Source organism: Eschrichtius robustus, chromosome 3 (genome assembly GCF_028021215.1).
Source record: "Eschrichtius robustus isolate mEscRob2 chromosome 3, mEscRob2.pri, whole genome shotgun sequence".
Lineage (NCBI taxonomy): Eukaryota > Metazoa > Chordata > Mammalia > Artiodactyla > Eschrichtiidae > Eschrichtius > Eschrichtius robustus.
In genome coordinates, this window is record NC_090826.1 from 76,810,426 (window position 1) to 76,833,525 (window position 23,100).

The 23,100-nt window shown below is 36.5% G+C and overlaps 1 protein-coding gene across 2 annotated transcripts in view; it reads left to right on the plus strand.

Annotated features, from left to right (window-relative positions):
• The window catches only part of HS2ST1 (heparan sulfate 2-O-sulfotransferase 1), a 199,106-nt gene that overhangs the window by 171,213 nt on the left and 4,793 nt on the right, over positions 1-23,100 (plus strand). For both annotated transcript variants that reach the window (XM_068540242.1, XM_068540243.1), the window contains exons 4-6: positions 8,021-8,159; positions 20,570-20,667; positions 22,866-23,023. In XM_068540242.1, the coding sequence (XP_068396343.1) occupies positions 8,021-8,159; positions 20,570-20,667; positions 22,866-23,023 (395 nt within the window). The remainder of the gene's footprint in view (positions 1-8,020; positions 8,160-20,569; positions 20,668-22,865; positions 23,024-23,100) is intronic.

A 23,100-nucleotide genomic window follows, 5' to 3' on the forward strand; every position in this document is an offset into this window, starting at 1 on the left:
TCAAAAACATTAAAAATAGATTTTTAAATTATTTAAGCTTAGACATGTTTGCTCAGTCATTGCATTAGCAGTCATGACTTCAAAGTAATACACCCTCATGTATTTGTCAACTTGAAAGAGCATTCTGTGTAAAATCCAAAAATTTAATTGATATCCCACTGTCATTTTAACTTCTCAAATTTGAAAAGGAGTTGAATGAAATATTACTGATTCACATTGATAATAAATCTGAACTTTTTTGAAAAGCCTGTAATTAAAAGGAATCTCCCAAATATTACATACATAGAACAATATATTCTTATTGCTAGTTTCTTCCACAGCACTCAACATCTTACAGTAAAGTGGTCACTTTAAAGTTAGATGTACATTTTTCTATAAATAATTCATACAGCAATATTGAAAACATTTTATAGGCAGCTTTAAAATAAACTAATTATTTTTTCTTTGCAGAGGCATTGGACCAATTTCATAAACTTCATTCATATGCATATTTTCCCTCAGGGCTGCATTATCCTTCAATTGAATGTTTGTTACCTTTTCACCTAAATGATTTATTTTTTTTCCACACACAGCTTGGTTTCTCATACTTGAGGTTTTCATTATTTAAATAATATATTGAGTGCTTTTGCTTTGGGCAAACGTCTTATACTTAGAATGAAGCTCTGGTGTATGCTAGGGTTTTTGCAGTTAAAAAAGTATAAAGGTTCTTGGAAAGATTAATCTCATTTATTAAATATTAACATGAACATTTAAGGGTTTGAATATTTTCATAATGTGTTTCATTTTATTGGAAGCAATATGTATTGTGAAAAACTTTAATAGACCTTTACAAGATGTTAAACAAATACCTTAAAAAAATCAACAGGCGGAAATATATTTTGATGTATATAGTCACAAACTATTTTAGATGTAACTAGTATCTTTTAAAATAATTTTTAGTTTGTCATACTCACCATGAATGAGTAAGGAAGAGGAAAGGAACATCACTTTACCAATTTTTAAAATATTTTATTCTTTAAAACATATTCTTGACTGGTGTAGTACTTTGTGGAGTCCATTAAAATACTTGCCTTCAGGAGAAAATGGTCAAATTTGATGAAAGAGATATTTAGTCACATAGCTTTTCAACTGCCTTAGCAGAAACACTAAAGAGAGTACAAACCCAGGATACCCCAGGAAATCCAGGCAGTAAGATAAAGTATTAAATAAAGTATTCATTTAGGTTTAGGTTAATTAATTTAGGTTTCTAATTTAGACTGATCACTAAGAAGCACACATTTTATTTGCAAGTTTATATCTGCTCAAGCTGTGTTTTGGTTACAGTTATCTGTTTTGGTTTATCTGTTTTTATTCAGAACTTTAGAATAATAACAAAAATATCTTCTTGTTACATATTTGCATTCCTGTCCTGTCTTATTCCTTTTTGTCTTAACTCTATCCTTATTTTTTTAAGCACATTTCCTAGTTCTTCCTTCCATTTTTCCCTTTAGTGTTTAATTACTGTTTTTTTTTTAATTGGTGAACAAACCATTTTAAAATAATGCAGATATGCTAACATCATAAATTTAGAAATTTTCCAGTGGAAAAAAATTGTGTAGGCTAGACATTTTCAAATTGTGCTAGGGTGCAGGCAATATAAAGTTGAATAAGTTGCAGTTCTTGTCCTCGGTGAGTTCACTGAAACCCCTTTTTTTACTATTATTATCACTTCATTATGGTTCATTATAAACAGTGAAAATATTACAGCTTATCCTCCCTTTTAAATTTATACCACTCATTTATCAGCAGCATCTATCACTCCCACTTTGATTTTCTTCAAATTTTATACAAAAGAAAAACATTTGAACATCTCTTTCAAAAACCTTTTTCAGAACATTTTCCTTTATAGAGGATAATGTCCAGCTAAAAGAAAACTATTTTAATGCTGTTTTTGATCAGACTCTGCTGAGATTTTTTTATGATCTAGCTACCTAGGGTCATATGTCAGCATCCGGTCTTAGAAAGATATTTGGAAATTATTCTTGATCCAACAGTCAGTTTTATTCAGGTCCACGTCAGGTGTGTACCTTTGTGGTCATCCCCAGGAATGCGTATGCGTTTTCATCACCATCATTTTGGTTTCTCTGTATCACCCCTGTTGCCTTTTTCAGCACAACTGAGGTAAATCAGTAAAGAAACAGATATGTCGGGACAAGAAACAAATAACTAAATATTTCACTAGGTTTAAAATATCCTAGAGAGTAATAAAGTGACAATATTTTAGGCTTAAATAGAGTTTGGTAGTATGTAGATTCATGTGAGATTGTCCCTTTTGCCTTGTACTTATCTGCTGAACCAGTTGAAGTTTGCACCACTTTCTACAACTTTCAACAAATATGTCACAAACACTGTAGAAACATTTTAAAAATTATTTTAATCATTGCAAGTAATATGCGAGAGTTGGCTTTTTATTGATTTGTATTACTAGCTCTTTCTGTAGCATTGATCCTGTAGATGCTAAGGAGCGATCTCTCAAGTCAGATTTCTAGTTAAATCCCCCTCAGTTCCTTCCCAGCTCAGCAGTCTCAGCCACATGACTTCAGATCTTCAGTTTCCCCATTTGTAAAATGAGGATAATTAAAGTAACTACTTCATGGGTGGTTGTGCGGATTAAATATGATAATGTATGTGAAGCAGTTAGTTTGTGACTCACACAGAGCTGTGTTAGGCTCTTTTAAAACTCTGTCTTCGTTCAGTTACCATGTTGTCTTACTGGTGTTTTCTTCTCCCTGTCTGAGTCTGTGCTGGCCCTCCTTATTCCCAAGTCCTAATAAGGCATTGCTCAAGATCCTCTCTTTGCCTCCAATGTTCTCTTTTGGGAAGTTTACCCATTTTTATTTATCAAGACATCCAAGCAAGAAACTTTAGAGTCATATTGAACAACGCTTTTCTTTGCCACATATATCTAGTCAGTCACCAAGTCTTTTGAACCTGGCTTCTTTCACTTAGCATAATGCTTTTGACATTCATCCAATTTGATGCATGTATCAGTAGTTAGTTCCTTACTGAGTAGTAAGGATGGAGGCACCACCATCCTTACTGTCCATCTACCAGTTCCTGGATACTTGGGTTGTTTCCAGCTTTTGGTGATTATGAATAAAGTTGTCAAAACATTTGCATACAGGTTTTGTGTGGACACAATGTATTCATTTCTCTTGGGGAGAACCTAGAAGTGGGATTGCTGGATTGTATGGTAGCTCTGTAAGACACAGCTAAGCTCTTTTCCCAAGTGGCTTTATTATTTTGCAGTCTCACCAAAAGTGCACGAGAGTTCCAGTTGCTGTGTATCCTTACCAGCCTTCGGTATTGTTGGACCACACTCCCCCCTTTTTAAAATTTGGGCCATTTTAATAGATGAATGCTCTTTTTAAGAGGTAAATAATTATTTTAAAAATCTTTTATTCTTAACATCATTATCAGTGGGACCAATAAATACCAACAGGCCATTCACTATTTTTGAAACAAGACAATGGGAACTTACCACTAGAAGGATTTGAAGGTTTCTATGTACGCTTTAGGGATAAGAGAGTCCAGAATAAATATGTACAGTCCTCCCTTGTTATTTGCAGGTTCCGCATCCACAGATTCGTCCAACCACAGGTTGACTGTATAAGATATCTTTTTTCCCCCTGTGAGACTGCTGATTAACTAGAAGTGTTAAATCTGGTATGAAGCAGAAATCTCAAAGCGTAATGCTTCCCAAAGGCTATTCAGCCCTCCTTCAGCTTCATCATCTTCCATTTAGACTTTGTCTAGCCAGTTGACAAGGTTCCTTTCAAAAGTTCTGAGTATGCACTTGTTCTTTTAGCTATTCTTGCTGTTCATTCATCTATCTAGGCTATACAGAGTGTGGGTGTAAGGAAATGTGCCTGGTTTGTCTCTCTCGCTGTCGTACATGTATGCTGACATGGCAAGAATAAGGTTTCTTACCAACCAGCTGCTCAGATTATATTTTTTCCCTTTTGATCGCCATATAACATTGCAGATTCATACCAAATCTGCTGTTCTCTTCCTAGGAAGATTATGTTCTAATGGGTCAATGATAGTTTAGTTTCCTGGAGGGAAGATGGGTTTTCTGCTCTTCCATCTGAGCCCTCCTGAGGAACAGCTCAGATGACTGACCAGGGTTAAAGCTGGAGTCTGCAACTACAGAACATATTTTTCCACTGGTACAAAACTACCTGTTTGGCAAAAGTTTTAAACATACAAACTTAAGAGGATGCTTGTTTCCTAACTAGCTGAGCTGAATGGCCTGATGCTCTTTTGTCATGCCTGTTTTCAGTTATAATTCCTTGCCTTTATGTCTATACAGCCATACCCTAACTTACAAATAATAGTTCTTAGCCATTTCAGAATAAGTTCACATAGGTTATCTCATTAAAATCATGTTTCATACATATAAGCACCACCCAAAGCCATGCCCCAGAAAGTCATTTCCCAGACAGCAGGAAGTGTTTTGTCAAATGCCATATCCCCCTTTCACTTCTACTTGGTAAGCATTGCTATCTGTTCCACATGTCAGGGACTAGGAGAAAGCAAAAAAGAAGAGGCATTGGTAGGAGATGTTCTGGGACGAGGTAATTCCCAAGGGAATAGTTCACGTGGATCTGTGGCTAATAACGGAGATGATAAAGGAGGTTCCCAGGGAATCCCACAGTCTTAAGAATGGAGTCATTGCCCCACTGCCCTGTGCTTCCCCCTTTTAGATTCCTCTTACAAGACTCAGCTCTAGCAGTTAACGTAGCAACTATGTATCCCTGATACCTCCCTACCTACCCTCTTCTCACTAGTGGGTGCACTGTCCCACAAAAAGGCTTTTGTAAGTGGCCAGTTCACAACGGTCTATTCAACCTAATTCTAATATCCAACACCTATGTTTCTGACACCTTTCTGAACACTAGTGATAAAGCCATGAACAAGAGAGAAACAATCCTCTGCTCTCATGGAGCTTCTACCCTGATACCTAATTTGACAGTGCCATATACTTGCAACAACACTGTTTCTTCCTTTAAAAATCTGTGAAAAAAATTTTTTACTGAATTGTTGGTTTTATAGGTTTATGAGTTGTTCAGTGAAAAAAATACGTCCCAAGTTCTAATAAACCAACTCACAAATTTAATATAATAATGTTTTACCAAAAAGTTCTGTGTAGTTTTCAGTATTCCCGTATGTACAAAGGATTTTAGTGACTTAGACTTACACTTACTTAATGGTGAGAAAAGGACTAGAATTCAGGAGAGTTGACCCCTTTTTACACACAAAGCAATTTTATAGAATACAGCTTGTTTGTAAGTTAGGACTTCCTGTTCAGTTAATTTACAATAATTCAGAGGCTAAAAGAATCGAGTTATATCCAGGCACCTGGCTTTTTTCTCTTCTGTGGCCTCTTTTCACTACTCATTTGCTTAAGCATTTAGTATAAAACACTTATAGAATGCCTGCTGTGCGTAAGACATTTATTGTAACAGGCAGAAGTAAGGGGAAAATGTGAAACTAGTTAGGTTAGTTGTGTGCTTTTTAGTGCCTTTGAAAAAAGATTTTAGTAAGAAGGGAAATTCGTTATAAGTAGTTAGCTAATTTGAGGGTTTCTGTGGACAGACGAGTGAACCTATCAAGATTGTCAAGAGAATAAGCAACTTTCACTATCCCTTATTGAGTCATACAGCTTAAGCTTACTTTTCTCATTTCTCTCTGTGATTCCCAGTTTTAGAGAGATTGCTAATATTTTTTTAATCTTTCAAATAGTACTAACCAGCGGGCAAGTATTTATGTATACCAGGCCCTGTGAAATATATAAAGGAAGTGTGAAGCACTGTGCCTACCCTCAAGTGGCTTATAATGCTATTGGGGAGGAAAGACTTACAAGAGAAACACTATAGCAGGACAAGCCAAGAGTAAAACTGCCTGATAGCAATAGCTCCTGGGTGCAGGTGTCAAATGAAAGCAGATAGCACTGTGTGCTGGAGTCATCAGGAAGACTTCCTAGACTTCACAAGATTTTGTTATTGCCCGCTTCAGTTTATTCCAAAACAACAGCCAGTAACCTTTTTCCCCCCGGCTTTATTGACACATAATTGACATATAACATGGTGTAAGTTTAAGGTGTACGATGTGACGATTTGCTATGCACATATATTGTGAGATGTTTACCACAATAAGGTTAGTTAACACATCCTCACCTCACATGATTACCATTTTGTTGTTGTTGCTGCTGTCGTGATGAGAACATTTAAAACCTACTGACATAGCAACTTTCAAGTATACAGTAGGTACAGTATTGTTCATTATAGTCACCATGCTGTACATCAGATTCCATATCGTGACACTTCTCTGCTGACTCAGGGAGGCCTCCCTCCTGATACTTAACATGCTCTACAAGGCCCACGTGATCTGCACGTCCTCTACCACCACCCCCATCTCTCCACTTCCATTCTCTGTTACTCTCCCCTTCCTGATTCTGCTGCAGCCAGATTGACCTCCTTGCTGGTCCTCAGAAATGCCTGGCACTTAGCTGCTTTGGGGCCCTCATACTTCGAAGCCTTATCTTCCTGGAACACTTTCTCCTAGATATCTACATGGCTCTCTTCTCATCACATAGTAATAGTGCTGCCTCCCTGGAAAACCCTGTTTTGAATTGTACTCTCCCCACTTCTCCCTATTCCATGCACTGCATCATTTCTCTCCTTAGTATTTTTGCCATCTAACATATTTACTTATTTTTTGGTTTATGTTCTGTCTCTCCCAAGTAGAATGTTAACTCCAGAAGGACGAGGAATTTTGTCCTTTTTTTTCACTGCTGTTTTCCTAATATTAGAATAGTTCCTGGCATATATTGGATACACAAAAAGGTATTTTTTGAATGAATGAATGTAATAGAAAGAATAAGAAAATGAGAAAGGCATTCTAGTTAAGGAAGATAGAATGAGCAAAGGCATGTAAGGAGAAATAGGAGTTGTCGGGAAGCAGAAGAGGTGGGCCTAACTGTAACAGATAGATGTTTCTTGTTTGAGGAGAGTTGAAAATAAAGTTAGATAAGTAAGGTGGACAAGACATAAGCCAAGCAGACATTAACAACCAAGCAAAGGAGTTTGGGTTTGAAGTCAACATAAACAGTAGGGGTATTTCAGGTTTCTAAGAAGAGTGATCTAATAAATTAGGAAATATCAGTTGAGAATTGGTATGAAGGTAGACTGAAAGGGAGAGAGACTGGATGCAAGAAAACCAATTCTTCTTATTATAAAACCATCAATTATTGCAGTAATCCAAGCAAGAGGCCTACCAAGAGGGCAGTTGTGACAAGAAAGGAAGTGAGGAAGACAGGTCAAATCTCTGAGAAAGCCTACAAAAGAAAAAATCAGAAGGACCTGGTAACCGTGCTAAAGAAGAATAAAGGAGAGTCAGGATAACACTAAGGTTTAAGGCTGGGATAAGTGAGGATATTAGAACAGGAATCAGCTAGACAATTCTAGGATGTGCAAGGGTGGCTAAAGTATACTCCTTCTGTGTTCCTCCAACTCTCTATCATTCCCTAAGGAAATAATGCTGAAGACTTAATGTTTTTCACTTCTATCTTGTCTTTAAAATTAGCGTCACAGAAGTTAGGCTCAAATGATCGTGCTTGTGTGGACTTCTGCTGTATCCATTGATAATGTTTATCTAGTTTTGTGGGTCAGAAGTGAGAAATCATTGCTATGTGAAATTGAAATGTTTTATGTAATTCTTGCTAGTAAAATTTAAAATTATTTGTCACTCAATTTTCCCTTCTCTCCTTTATCTTCAGCTGTAATTTTAAAATTCTTATTTCTTATTTACTTTTTTGTAATATAATCCTAAAATATTTTCTAACCTCCACATACTGTATTTTATTTAAATTAGCTCATGTTTTTTTCCATATAGAATTAATACCTCAAACTTCAATTTCAGGACACCCCAAACAGAATGAAAGGGTTGATTTCACCTTTTAAATTTTGCTCTATTTCAGATTTGGTGTGAAGAAGAAGCCAATTTACATTAATGTCATAAGGGATCCTATTGAGAGGCTGGTTTCTTACTATTACTTTCTGAGATTTGGAGATGATTATAGACCAGGGTTAAGAAGACGAAAACAAGGGGACAAAAAGGTAATATTTTAGTTTTAGAATTTTTATAAAGATAATTGTTTATGAAATGCAATGAACAGTGAATGCTTTTAAAATTTATTAATGATTATAAATATATTCCTTGCTTATTGTGGAAAATTTCAAAAGAACCCAAAAGTATGAAGAAGTAAAAGTAAAACTACTTTGTAGTTGATATTTTGGAGTATATATAGTATTTTGTCCTTTTAAAAAATATTTTACTTTTGTTCTAGAGCTGAATATTTGTTTTATTATAGCCCTATTAATAATTTTCTATGAGATCACTATAATAATTCATTAATATGATATATTTGTGTAATAGTTTGGTTCTCTTAATCTTGATGATGGCAGTTTACGTTGATTTGTGATCATCTGTTTAGGGACACTATTTTGTTAAAGCAGCTTATTTTTTCAGGCAAGATGAGAATAATAGCTTAACAGGGTTCTTACTTAGCAGGTTCAGATTTGAGTTGTCTTCTATTTAAGTGCGTCCTCCAGAGTAGCCCCAGACTTGTTTTTCTAAGAAACCAAACTGTGTCACTTTTCTGGTGGAATACCTTTACTGGGACCTCATTGCTCACAGGATTGCCCAAGGCACAGGAGATGCAGTCTGACATAGCCTGAGACCTCCTGCTCCTGCCTCATTTTCCCCTCAGGCACCCGTGCCTTACCTGAAATGTCACCGTCCTCCAAACTTATTACTTCATACTTTTTGCACACGTGTTGTTCCCTATATTTAGAATGTCTCTCCTTCACTCTGGAAAACTCTTTGTTCACCTCTAAGATCCAGCTCAAATGTTACCTCTTTCATAAAGTCTTTTCTGGCAGTGAGCCGTGTCCCTTTCAAAGTTCCCAGAGCACTCCATTCAAATCGCTATTTTTTAAATATTTATTTTGTTATACTTGAATTATTTGTTTACATATATGTCTTCTCCAAAAGGCTGTGAACGTCCTGAAGCAGGCGCTATATTTCCTTCACCTTTGTCTCCTCCATATCTAGTATGAGTACAGTGCCTAGTTCATCTGTACGCGTTCAGCAAATGGCTCAGTGAGGGAATTCTGCACCTTTTAAACCTAAAGTGTTGCGTAGTGGTGATGCTAGATACTTGATGTATTATAGTAATTAACACCCAACAATTAATTTTTTTCTACGTTGGATGTGCCCTCTGTCACATGAGAAGGCAATGGTTCTTTTGTTTTATTTATCTGTTTATGTTTCCTAGAAACTGCTATTTCTTTCCTTAGTCTCAAGGTTTTAGACAGAAGGTACTGATCCAAACAGTACCCTTTTTTTTCAGCGTCCACTCATCTCTTAGTATTATATAATCTTCTAGAAAAAATATATATAATTATATTATTATGGAGAGTCTGTAAAATTTTGTAAAATCTGTAATATAAAGCTTTTGTGACCTAGTACTTTAAAATTTATTGTTAGTTATTTCTAAATTCACTTCAATGCTAACTACTTTCTTTTTTAATTTTAGCCCTATCATTTGTACTATCTCTTACTCAGTAATTGTTAGTATCCATCTCCCTCCTTCACCTAAAGGAATGTTAGTGTTGGTAAGGAAAAGATTCACAGTCATGTAGGTTCCTACATGTATCACATCACGTCAGCCCTGGATACCGTGGTTTTGTGGTTGCTATCCTATGTAGTTTAGGGAATTAGGTAACAATAATACTTAATATAACAACAATAATAGCTCACATCTATTGAGTGCTTCTTGTTTATCAAGCTCTGTTTTAAGTCACATGTTATGTATTTTTTCAGGTGGCCTGTACAACAATTTTATGGGATAGTTGCTGTTGTTGTGTCCATTTCACAGATAAGGAAACTGGGGCACAGAAAGGTTAAGTACCTTGCCCAGTGTTATTCTACCAGTAAATGGTGGTGCAGGAATTTAAATGCAAGCACTCCAATTCCAGAGCTCACAGTCTTAACCTCTCTATACCCTTGAAAAAGGAGGGAGGGAAAGCAACATGTCACTCGATATTTTTATATGAGAGGTGTCCCAAAGTTGTATATTCAATGCTCACAGAAAAACCCAGGCAGATATTTTAACGTAGTCTCCCTTTCATCTTTGAAAGCTTTAGGTAGGTGTGCCCTCTCCAGCCTGGAGATTGAACCAATCGTCACCCTAATGATGATAGGTCTTGGTTTGTTTTTTTATGTCATTATAAAATACATATTAATACACCTGTTTATTTAGATGTAATATTAGTAACATCAGCAAAATACTATTGTATTACCTTAATTCTCATGAGGACAGGGCCATCTTCAAATGCTTTATCAAAGTAAAGAATTACTTTGTTTTGTGACAGGCAAAATAGACCTTTTCAGTCTTGAAACATGTTGAAACACACGTTTTTAATAATTTGGTTTGTTTCTCATGACATAAATGTTGGTAACATTCTGGCACCTAATGAGTTAAATAAAGTTGTTATATTGCAAATAATTCCTTAATATCTTTAACTGGCAAGAGTTTTCTTTAATAAACTCATATCTGTAAAGTTGGTAAGACTTCGTGGCATATAGCATTTTGGAAGACGGCAGGGTATTTGAAGAAAACAGGGATTAAAAAGTGGCTATGATGATGTAGGGAATACCTGGCAAAGGCTAAGGCTGGAAATACTTTGCAATGGCTTCATTTCCAATTTCTGGTTACACTGTCAATAATTTCAAAGCCATTTTAGTCATATGTATATGCCTGTGATAGCTTTCAGTTGATCTTGTAAGGAACATAAGATTTGTTTTATTTGGGAGATTTCAAATACTCTGTTTTTCAAACTTTATACCTAGAGTTTTGCATAATTTAATCTCTGTCCCAATACCTGGAAAATAGGGATATTTAGTAATCCAAAGGTCAGCATTCAAGAACTACAATGTATAAATCAGTGGTTCTCAAACTTTTTAGTCTCAGAACTCCTTTTACTCTTTTTATTGAGGACTGCCAAGGAGCTTTTATCTATGTGGGTTATATCTATTTCTGTTAATATTTACCAATATCAGTAAATTTGCCAATTGACTGAGAAATTTTTAAAATAGTAACTAATTTAATAGTAACAGTAGGAGACCATAATATGGTAACATAAATAATATATTTTAATGCAAATAACCATTTTCAGAAAAAGGTATAAATAGTGGCATTTTACATTTTTGCAAATTTTTAAAACAACTGATTTAATATAATATAGACAGCTGGATTTTCGTATCTGCTGCTGAATCAGTCTATTTAATACATTCTTTTGGTGAAATGTATGAAGAAAATTCAGCTTTACACAGATATGTAACTAGAAAAGGCAGTATTTTAATAGCCTTTTCAGAAAATTGTGGAAATTCTTCTTTAATATTACACTAAAACTTAACTAGTAGTAGTTTCTTAAAGTTATTGAAGTGTGGAATCTGAAACCATAGCAGTTAACCTTTTATGTTCTGCTGCATTAAAATCCACTGATATATTTCATACTTTGAATGGATTTTTTAACCAAGCATAATTTTTTAACCTCATGTATTGGTCATTTGGAACACATTAGTTCACTGAGTTATGTGGATCTTCCAAGTGTTGGCGCATTTTATTATACAATATCAAAAATTCACATTCGTTAATGTCACCACTTATCTCATCAGAAAAGTCTTTAAGTATTGGGAAACCGTCAGGCTTATGGTGACAGAAGAAGTAAAAATAAATTTAAATTTTTATATTTTTTAGTTTGAAAGCTTAGCTTTTATCACTGGCACCCACAGGATTTCTCCACCTTGACACTATTGTTGCTTTCGGCCAGAGAATTCCTTGTTGTGAGGGCTGCCTACACATTGTAGGACGTTTAGCAGCATCTCTGACCTCTACCTGGTAGCATCTCCCCTACACCCTCCAGGTGTGAGAACGAAGAAGTTCTCCAAACATTGCCAGATGTCACCTGGGGGTCAAAACAGCACCAGTTGAGAACTGCTGGGCTACTAAGACTGTCAGTTGTTTTCTTTCAAGTGTCAGGCCCACTTTGTTCATTTTAAGAAAACATTAACCAAATACCCAAGTTTGAATAGTTTGTCTCTCAGGCCTTCTTTCAGCATAGGCCTTCTTACAGCTTCCAAATAACTACACCTATAATTCTCATCACTCACATTTTCTAAATATGTAAATATTTATCTTATGAACATTTCAGTTTTGTACTATCCTATTGATTATTAAGCATTTTTATTAATTATTGTTTTATTAGCAGAACACCAAGGGGGTTATACTTATGGAAAGAGTGTATAGTTACATGCTGTAAATAACAATCTAAAGGAGAATCAGTTTTTGCTTAAGAAGTACTCATTGATCTCAGAGATCACAATTCCTACCCCAATTTGCTTTTCGTATTTCTTACTCTAAATTAACTAGACTTATTGACAGCTTTAGGAATTATAATGAATTCAGAATATTATACCTCAAAATATGTATTAGTTTATAAAAGATATTAATGAGGTTAGAAGAATTCCATACTTAGCCACTACCTATCCTACTACTGGCTTACAAAACACTGCTTCCATAGTGCTTAGCAATTCATAATCCCCTGACTGTGGTTTGCTTATGGAACATGGATTTTATACAAAAGCATTTGAGAACTTATTACTGTTTGCTTAGAAAGTGTTTTATATGTAAAAAACACCACAGGAAAGCAATATAATATCTTTGCAGTTCATATTTAAAGTTTTGATAACTTTTTGTTGTAGACCAGTTTCTCTATCTCAGTAAAAGGTACAATCAATCCAGAGTAAGCCTTGACCTGTCATCTTCCCAGGCTTCTGATCGAACTACTATATATGTGGTTCCTTTCACCAAAAGAGAGAAAATGGAAAGAAAAGTCCGTTGTAATGAAGTTGAAGAAAGAGACGATGAGTTCAAATTGGACATTATTTTTAGTCATGTATAAGCAGATGGAAATATCCACTAGAAATGTATTTGTGTCTCAAGAAATAAATCTGAACTTAATCATAGATTTGGGAGTCATCAGCATTAGGTGGGAGTTGAAACAAGGTATTGAATGAAATTGCACTTGGGAAACATATAGAGTATGAAGAGAGGACCAAACGAAAAAGGAAGAAGAAGAAGAGGGGGTACAAATATGTAGCTCTGGGGAATGACAACATTTAAGGCGTAGGCAAAGGGAGGGAAGCACACCAAGAAGACTGAGGTTGGAGAATAAGAAGACAAACCTGGCGAGTCCTTGAAACGCATGGAAAAATAATTTCAATCACGAAGAGGTTAGTGAATTGAGAATTTAAAACTTTCCCTTAGACTTGTCAATGGGGAGGTCAGAGAAGGTGTTTATGTGGAATCCAAAGGGTTGAGGAGTAACCGTGAGAAGTTAAGACTGAGAGGAAAGACTACTCTTGAGATAGAAGTTTGGCTTTGAAGGGAGCAAAAAACATGAGAAATGTTTTACTAAAGACGACAGATACTTGGGCATATTAGTATACCTGAAGAGAGCAAGGGGTGATGATGGAAGAAACTGGAGAAAAATTGGTGAAGCAGGGTCTCAGAAGGGAGTGAGAAAGGGTATTTAAAGATAGGAGGAAATACTTTTTTACAGATGAGGGCAGTAGGGGCTGCAGATGCAGATAAGCTTTTATCTAAGCAGGAATCAAGGGAGCTCACTCTCAGCTTCAGTTTTCTGTATAAAATATGAAGCAAGGTCATTTGTAGAAAAGGGTTTGAATGTAAATATAATTGCCATCACTATCAAGCATCAAATTTTGTTTAATTATTTTAACCGACAATTCTAGGAATTAAATATTTAAACTAATAATCTAAATAGTCTAAAGAATATTTTGATATTTCCTGCTTTTAAAAACATTTGTATGTAGTTCACAAAGAATTGCTCTTTCTAAGCATAGATGGTGTTTAAGTGAAAAAGCTGATCATAATTTTTTGTTTCTCTGGTGTACTGAACTGAGTTTTGTTTTTGCTTTTTATTTTAAGAAGAAATTTTATAAGAGAAAAACATTTATTTATAGAAAATTCTATTTCTGAAATGTGGTCAGAATGTTTAGGAGAGGTGAATAGAAATTAGCAAACAAGTGGGAAAGTTCTGGTGGGCAGCATTTGAGTGACAGTTGCCTTCTGTGCTGTGAGTAGAGAAGCCCAAGGGCTGATGTCACTGTTGGAGTCAGTGGAGAAGTTCATCTTGATTAAGACACCATTGGATTGATTCATTGAGCTGTATGTGGTCAAGATGGTACTGAGTTTCGTTAACTTGATTTCACTCACTAGGAAATGCTTGGTTTACTTTATGCATCACATATTTATAAAGAAAAAGGAGGGCCTTCCCTGGTGGCGCAGTGGTTAAGAATCCGCCTGCCAATGCAGGGGACATGGGTTTGAGCCCTGGTCCAGGAAGATCCCACATGCTGCGGAGCAGCTAAGCCCGTGCACCACAACTACTGAGCCTGTGCTCTAGAGCCCGCGAGCCACAACTACTGAGCCCGTGTGCCACAATTACTGAGCCCGTGTGCCACAACTACTGAGCCCGTGTGCCACAACTACTGAAGCCCTCGTGCCTAGAGCCTGTGCTCTGCAACAAGAGAAGCCACCGCGATGAGAGAAGCCCGCACACCGCAATGAAGAGTAGCCCCCTCTTGCCGCAACTAGAGAAAGCCCACGCGCAGCAACAAAGACCCAACGCAGCCAAAAATAATAATAAATAAATAAAATAAAAAATAAATAAAGTATGAAAAAAATTTTTAAAAAAGAAAGAAAAAGGAGAATTTCTGTTTTACATTAAGATCTAGCACACTCATGTATGTTCGCCAATTTTTGATTATTCGTATTTTTTTTTTTTTCTTTACATCTTCCTTGCTATTGGCTGTCTTTGGGTTGTTTCTTTTAAGTTGATAGGAGTGAAACACCTCTGCCAAATGATAAGAAGGAACTATAAAGGAGGCAAAACCCAAACTATTTTTCCACTTTTATATTATCTAGTAAAACGTTTGGTAGGTGAATTAGGGTAGATGCTTCTGAAACAAAGAAATTAAAATGTTTAGGTAGATTTTTTCTGTCATACATAAAAGCCTAAAGGTGAGGGGCCCAGGATTTTAGAGCAGCTTTGCTGCACACAGTCATTCAGGGAGCTGGGTTCCTGCCATATTGTTACTCTGCTACCCTTCAGGGGCTTGCCCTTATGTGCTCGGTTTAATTTGGGCCACCACGACATCTGCCTTCCAGCTCATGGGAAGGAGGGAAGTTAGAGGCCCACCAATTTCCTTTTAACCAAGTGACCCAGAACTTGCTCACATCATTTCTGCCCCCAGTCTCCTGGCAAGAACTTAGTCATATGGCCATACCTACCTGCAAGAGAGGCTAAACTCTATGACTGTGGAAGAAGGGAAGAATGGATTTTGGTGGTAACTCTTATACTGCCAGAGTAGGCTAGCAGATTTTAAACTACTGGCCAAAAATAAACTTGAAGATTATCTACAGATTTTGTTTGAAATACTAAAATACTTTTAGTATTTTAGAACACAGGAAGAAGGAGTTGGCTAACTAGAGAACTTGGGTCAAAATAGCCATCCTGCATGCTTAATCAGTTTTAATTCCAATAGTGGATATTTAAATTTCCATATTTTTCCATATAGTGACTCTATGGAAACTTTTAATACTGCAGCCTCTTTCAATGTCCTATTTTCTTATTGGGTTGGCCAAAAAGTTCCTTTGGTTTTAAAGTAAAAATAAAAGACACATTTTTCATTTTCTCTGAGAACTTTATTGAACAACGTATTCACCATTTTGTTCCACTACCTTCTGCCATTTTTCAGGCAACTTCATAATTCCATCTTCCCAAAACTTTTTATCTTTTTGAGCAAAGAACCGTTCTAGGTGCCTTTTACAGTCTTCCAGGGAATTGAAATTTTTTGCATTAAGAGAATTTTGTAAAGACCGGAATAAATAGAAATCCAAAGGTGCAATGTGTGGTGAATACAGTGGATGAATCAGAACTTCCCAGCCAAGCTGTAACAGTTTTTTGCCTGGTCATCAAAGAAACATGTGGCCTTGCGGTATTCTCATGGAAGATTATGTGTTTTCTGTTGACTAATTCCAGACGCTTTTCGTCGAGTGCTGCTTTCAGTTGGTCTAATTGGGAGCAGTACTTGTTGGAATTAACTGTTTGGTGTTCTGAAAGGAGCTCATAATAGAGGACTCCCTTCCATCCCACCATATACACAACATCAACTTCTTTGGATGAAGACCGGCCTTTGGTGAGGTTGGTGGTGGTTCATTTCACTTGCCCCACGATCTCTTCTGTTCCATATTACTGTACAGTATCCACTTTTCATCGCCCATCACAATTTGTTTTAAAAATAGAACATTTTCATTACATTTAAGTACAGAATAGCATGAGGAAATATAGTCAAGAAGGTTTTTTTTTGCTTAACTTATGTGGAACCCTGACATCAAAGCGATTCACATAACCAAGCTGGTGCAAACGATTTTCAACGCTTGATTTGGATATTTTGAGTACGTCGGCTATCTCCCGCGTGGTATAACCTTGATTGTTCTCAATTAATGTCTCGATTTGATCACTATCAACTTCAACTGGTCTACGTGACCGTGGAGCATTGTCCAGCGAGAAATCTCCAGCACGAAACTTCGCAAACCACTTTGGACACATTCGATCAGTCACAGCACCTTCTCCATACACTGCACAAATCTTTTTTTGCGTTTCAGTTGCGTTTTTACCCTTCTTGAAATAATAAAGCATAATATGCCAAAAATGTTGCTTTTTTTCTTCCATCTTCAATATTAAAATGACTACACAAAAATTCACCAACTTTGATGTTTTTTAAAAATGCACGCTGATATGACAGCTGTCACAATTTAACAAAATTGTTTCGAATGAAGTTAAAGACAACTAAGCGCTACTAGAGCCATCTTATGGAAAAAAACGAACAAACCTTTTGGCCAACCCAATACATTTAAGCAAAATCTTTTTAATGTCTTTGAATCTTACACGCACACATACACACACACAGTGGTGGTACAGTTTATGAGTTCACTCACAATCACCTTAGTAATTCATTTCTTTTTCATCTGATACTCTATTCAGATGGAGGTATAATGAAGCAGAGCACCTCTTCTGAACTTCAGAAGCACTGTACTGTGATTTAGGATTTGTTTGAAATTGATTAGGCGTGATATCAGAAACCTTCTGTTATATCACCACTGGGTTTATTGGAACCTGAGATATGGTAGAGATAGATACATAGGTTGTTTTCTTTTTATGAGCTGCAAGGTGGCATAAATCATAATAAAACCACTTTTTAGAAAGTGACTTAGACCAGCAAATCTAAATCAGACCATCTAGTAAATTTCAGACATAATGTAATGGCCATTGAAATGGGGTTAATTGAGTCTTAAGTGTAAACTGAGATGTTTTCACTTAAAAAAATAGATTGATATGGATGTGTGTGTGTATATATATATATTGGGGGGTGGGGGGGAAATCCTAAGAGAATTTGAGAGAACTCTAAGGAACTGTCAAAATGCTTCATGAAAAAATTTTACTGCCCCTGTCTTCATCTCAACTAGAATTGTACCTTTAATCCTCATGCAAAATCTCCAAAGTGCAGTCTTTCCAGCCATTTACAAATATTGATTATGCAAACAATTGGTATAACAATGTATTGTATGCTATGGAGGACACAATGATTGTGCGATCAGTTGGTATAGCAATATATTGTATGTTGTGGAGGACACAAATGCATACTGCATGATCCCTCCAATAAGTGTTTTCTATAGTTCAGGGGAGAACATAATACAATTTTTTTTCCAAAGTACATGAAGCAAGTTCTTTAAATAAAGATGTATATATAAATAACATACCTGGATCCTAAAAGCTGGCTATTACAAGGCAGTATTTATTTCATTTATATGAGTTAAAAAAAAATGGGGCTTCCCTGGTGGTGCAGTGGTTGAGAATCCGCCTGCCAATGCAGGGGACACGGGTTCGAGCCCTGGTCTGGGAGGATCCCACATGCCGCGGAGCAATTGGGCCCGTGAGCCACAACTACTGAGCTTGCGCGTCTGGAGCCTGTGCTCTGCAACAAGAGAGGCCGCGATAGTGAGAGGCCCGCGCACCGCGATGAAGAGTGGCCCTCGCTCGCCGCAACTAGAGAAAGCCCTCACGCCGAAACGAAGACCCAACGCAGCCAAAAATAAATAAATTAATTAATTAATTTTTAAAAATAAATAAATAAATAAATGAGAGACTTCAGGCCAGAGTAGTCATTGGAAAGATAGTCTTCATGTAAACTAGATTGGTGGAGGGAAGCACTTTCAGAAGAAGAAAATGTAGTCAGCAAAATATATGGATTTGCAGGTACATATGACATGCTTAAGAAACTGTAAAACAGGTTAATCTGGTAAAGATGGAAGTTATACATGGAGATAAGGCTAGACTTACACACTGAGGTCAGATTATGAAGCATTCTTTAAAGCCAGGATAAAGAGTTTGTATTTCTCTTTTTAAAAAGATATTGGAAGCTACTGAAGTTTTCTGAGTAGAGGATATTAGAAGTGACTACTTAGACTAATCTGGTAGTCTAAGAGCAGATTGAAGGAAGGGAGGGAAGGGAGCCCAATTAGGAAGTGATTGTAAGAATGGAGACATGACATGGTAAGATCCTGATGGAAGTAAGATTGGAAAAAAAAAAAAAAAGATGCATTAGAAAGACATTACCTCAAGGATGTTAAATGAGGGAGAGGAAAAATAAAGAAATGTTCTGAGATCTTGAGTCTGAATTACAAGGGGCAATGTCATCCTGTTGCCAGAAATACTGAATATGAGGTAATACTGGAAATTCAAATGAAAATGCATACTAGGTATCAGAAGATAGGTAAGAGGTGATGGATCTGGGGGTACAGATTTGGAAGTCTTTTGCCTAGAAATTATAAATGAAGCCAAGGAAGTGTGAATAAGCTAAGGAAGGGAGTGGGTAAAGAGAAGACAGCTGAGTTTCCATACTTGGTAGAAGGACCAAAACATGCCTTAAAAGAACATAGTGATAGTACATTCAGAAAGGTACAGAGAACCAACAAAAACCAACAAAAAAGAGGAGTGTTCAAAGAAACAGACAATGCTGTGGAGGTCAAGGAGAACAAGAACCAACAAAACATTGTATTTGACTATTAGGGAGGAGAGGTGGGGAGAGAAAGACAAATGTAGACACATCCCATTTATTGAGTGCCTACAGTGAACCACTCTTTGTGGTAGATTCTTTTATAATCATGATTTTATTTCTTCCTCAAAGTAAGATTATGTCCTCCTTTTTCAGATGAGGAAACTAACACAGAACTTACGTTTTTCTGGGTTCAAGATTCAAACCCAAGTCATAAATCTTTTTCCTATATCATGGTGAAGGTCATCTGTAAAAGAAATGGGCAAATGAATTGTGGGCTGCAGTTTGCTGTTGCCTCTTAAATGTTGCCAGAATAAAGATAATTATTCCACTATACCCCTAGCCATAGTCAGATCTAAGGGTTTGGGGTCCTATTCTTACTAGATTTTTGGTTGATAGGGACCTTTGAATTTATCTAATTTTATAGATTAGAAAGTGAGGTTTGGAAGCCATAAAGACTTACTCAAGGCAGGGTCACACCTGGTTCTAGAAACTCAGGAGTCTGGACTCTGGATGCGTTCTCCTTCTACTTTTACATACGCCATCTTCTCAGAAATAACAGGTGGTATTTATAGATGTCTACTCCAACAGCCTGAGCTCTTAAGTTTGTTCTCTGGCATCTTAATATCATTTCAAATAGATAACGCCTACTGTAAAAATGCCTGTGACAGACAGTAAGTACTAAAGAAAGTGAAGTTGATTTAATTTTAGATCCATAACCTGTGAGTCTCTTTCCCTTTTAATTAATTTAGTCAGATGCATTTGGAGAGGAGGGCATGCAAGTCATAAGTATCCAGGGTCACTTTTGCTTTGTACAATGATTTTTTTGGTTTGTTTTAATGAGAAAAGGGGAAAAGACTTAAGTGTAGTCCTACTTTATATTCTTTTCAAATAATTGTTTCACAAAGAGTATCTTTAACCTTGTTTTTATTTAATTTACTTCGGTAAGGGGATAGAAAATATAAATACACAAATTCAACATAAACCAGTACTTAATTTCAAGGATAAGTTGTTATCTGGGGGATGTTCCATTCATATAATAAAAGAATTCTTATAAACATTGGCATAAAAAACAAAGATGTGAGAACAACCCATGTTTGACTTTGCTCAGTATCTCAAGTATGTTTTTGTAACCTATCACTTTAATTCACTACCCGTCCCATCCACTGCCATTTATTTAATAACTTACCACATTAAGATATTTGGTAGGTGAGGCTCGAGTTTATGGCTCACATGTGCTGCTTTGTCTTTTTTCCAGACCTTTGATGAATGTGTAGCTGAGGGCGGCTCAGACTGTGCTCCAGAGAAGCTCTGGCTTCAAATCCCATTCTTCTGCGGCCACAGCTCGGAATGCTGGTAGGGAGATAAAGTTAACTTCAATCAGTAATCTATTTATTATCTCTATAATCTGTATTTCACAAGAGTGAATGTGTTAGTCAAGGGCTAGGTGTAAGGAAGTTCGTGAAAGACCAGACCAAAAATAACATGTAATTAAGTAATACCTAGTTTTTAGTTACCTTTAAGTGCATTAAAAAGATTCTTCATGTAAAACATGCTTGCAATGATTTCTCAGATGCTGGTTTTTAAATTTTTTTGTTTTTGGTGTTAGGTGTCTTGCTATGTTCTAGCAGTGGTCTTAATTAGAGGTCAGGGGTCCTTTCATAAACCTCATTTTCTCCTAAGCTTATTGTTCGAGTCATCCATTTTAGATCAAGAAGAGGCTTAGTGGGTAAATTATTCACCTGGATTTACTGTTAAACTGATTTGACTTTGAGAGAAGCCAAGGTAAAATAAAGATATTATATCTTTAATAGAGTTTATTTCCTCAGAATGTGCTGAGTTTTCAGTTTAAAAAAATATTGGTACGTATTTGTTCTAATCAATCATTTTAATAGGAAAAGTGGAAAAAAACAAGAACACATTCAAAGTTAGTATCTTCCTTAAAACCATGAGCGATATAAGGAATGCCTTCTGTTCTTTCCATCATTATTTGAGATATAGTATTAGATTACTGTGAACCTTAAGGTCCTACTCAATAGATTATATCAACGCATAATACAGTTGACCCTTTGAACAGGACAGGTTTGAACTTCGCGGGTCCACTTAAATGCAGATTTTTAAAAATAAAGATGTATTACAGTACTACATGATCCGTGGTTGGCTGAATCCTCGGATGTGGAGCTGGGGATATGGCGGGCTGACTGTAAAGTTATATGCAGATTTTCAAGTGGGGAATGGGGGATCGGGTCTGGTTGGCACCCCAAAACGCCTGTGTTGTTCAAAGGTCAACTGTAATAACATCAGAATTGGAAGCTTAGAAAGAACGTCTTCTCAATTTTTAATCATTTCCTTACAACAGGGATCAGTAAATTACAACCCGGACACCAAATTTGGCCCATCACCTGTTTGTATAAATAGTTTTATTGGAAGACAACCACATCTATTTATTTACTTATTGTCTGTAGCTGTTTTCACACTGCAAGAGCAGAGTTAAGTAACCAAGTGACCAAGACCATATGACCTGCAGGCCCATCTCCGGCTTTACTCTCTGGCTCTTTAGAGGAAAGGTTGCCACCCCTACCTTAGAGCAGTAGAGAGTATATCTCTCCATTGAGCATTACTGAGGAGATTTTAATCACATTTCTTTAGTATGCCTCCCCGATTCAAAGAACTGGGAGGCACCTGAGAAATCAACTCATTTGCTTCCCCAGCTTCCCACCGCCCACGCCAGCTTTTTAATGGCTGAGAAAACAAGCTCAGAAAGGTGAAGTCATCAGCTGAATATCACACTGCTTAAGGCAGAGCTTGGCATTAGGGTTAGGGAATGTCAGTGCAAAAAAGAACCCAAAGGCATAGTTTATTTAGGGCCAAATCTCTATTATAAACAGCCATTAGCTAAAAACGTGAAAAATAAAAATAAAAGATTCTTAGCAGAGCCATTTCTTATCCTATTTCTGTTTTTAAGAAATATCAGAAAAACCTAAACTCATAAGTTAAATGAAGATAATTGCTACACAAAATTGCTTAGACCTTCCTAGAGAGCTCTTAAAATGAACGAAGTTTAGAGTACAGTTGACCCTGGAACAAGGCGGGGGTTAATCCCAGTATAATTTATAGTTGGTCCTTTGTATCCACGGTTCCTTCGATCTGCGGATTCAACCAACCATGGTCCATGTAGTACTGTAGTATCTACTACTGAAAGATACTTGTGCAGGTCAAACCCATGTTGTTCAAGGGACAACTGTAGTTAACAAAAATTAAATGCACTCATACTAAATCAGATGGGAGGATATGTATACACATTTCTTAACTGTTCAAATTAAGTGTCCTCTACTAAAATCTGAGTTAGCCCTGCGTAGTTGAGCAGAAACTGGGGACAGAGGCAAAGGAAATTAGAAACAGGTGTGCCTCCCAAAGGACATTAATAAAAGGGCATTAAGGCTTTGGATGGACATGTGTTTATCTGTTTTTTCCATAATATACAGTGTCAAAGGCATCAAAAGTACTTAGCAGATTTCACAACCAGTTTTTTTATTCCTTTTTTTTGGTTTTAGGAATGTAGGAAGCAGGTGGGCTATGGATCAAGCCAAATATAACCTAGTTAATGAGTACTTTCTGGTGGGAGTTACTGAAGAGCTTGAAGATTTTATCATGTTATTGGAGGCAGCTTTGCCCCGGTTCTTCAGGGGTGCTACAGAGCTCTATCGTACAGGTATATAAGGATGGGTTTCTTTTTCAAGCTGTCCTTAACTTTGTTTGCCACTTGCAAAATATGTGTGATTTGAAGTT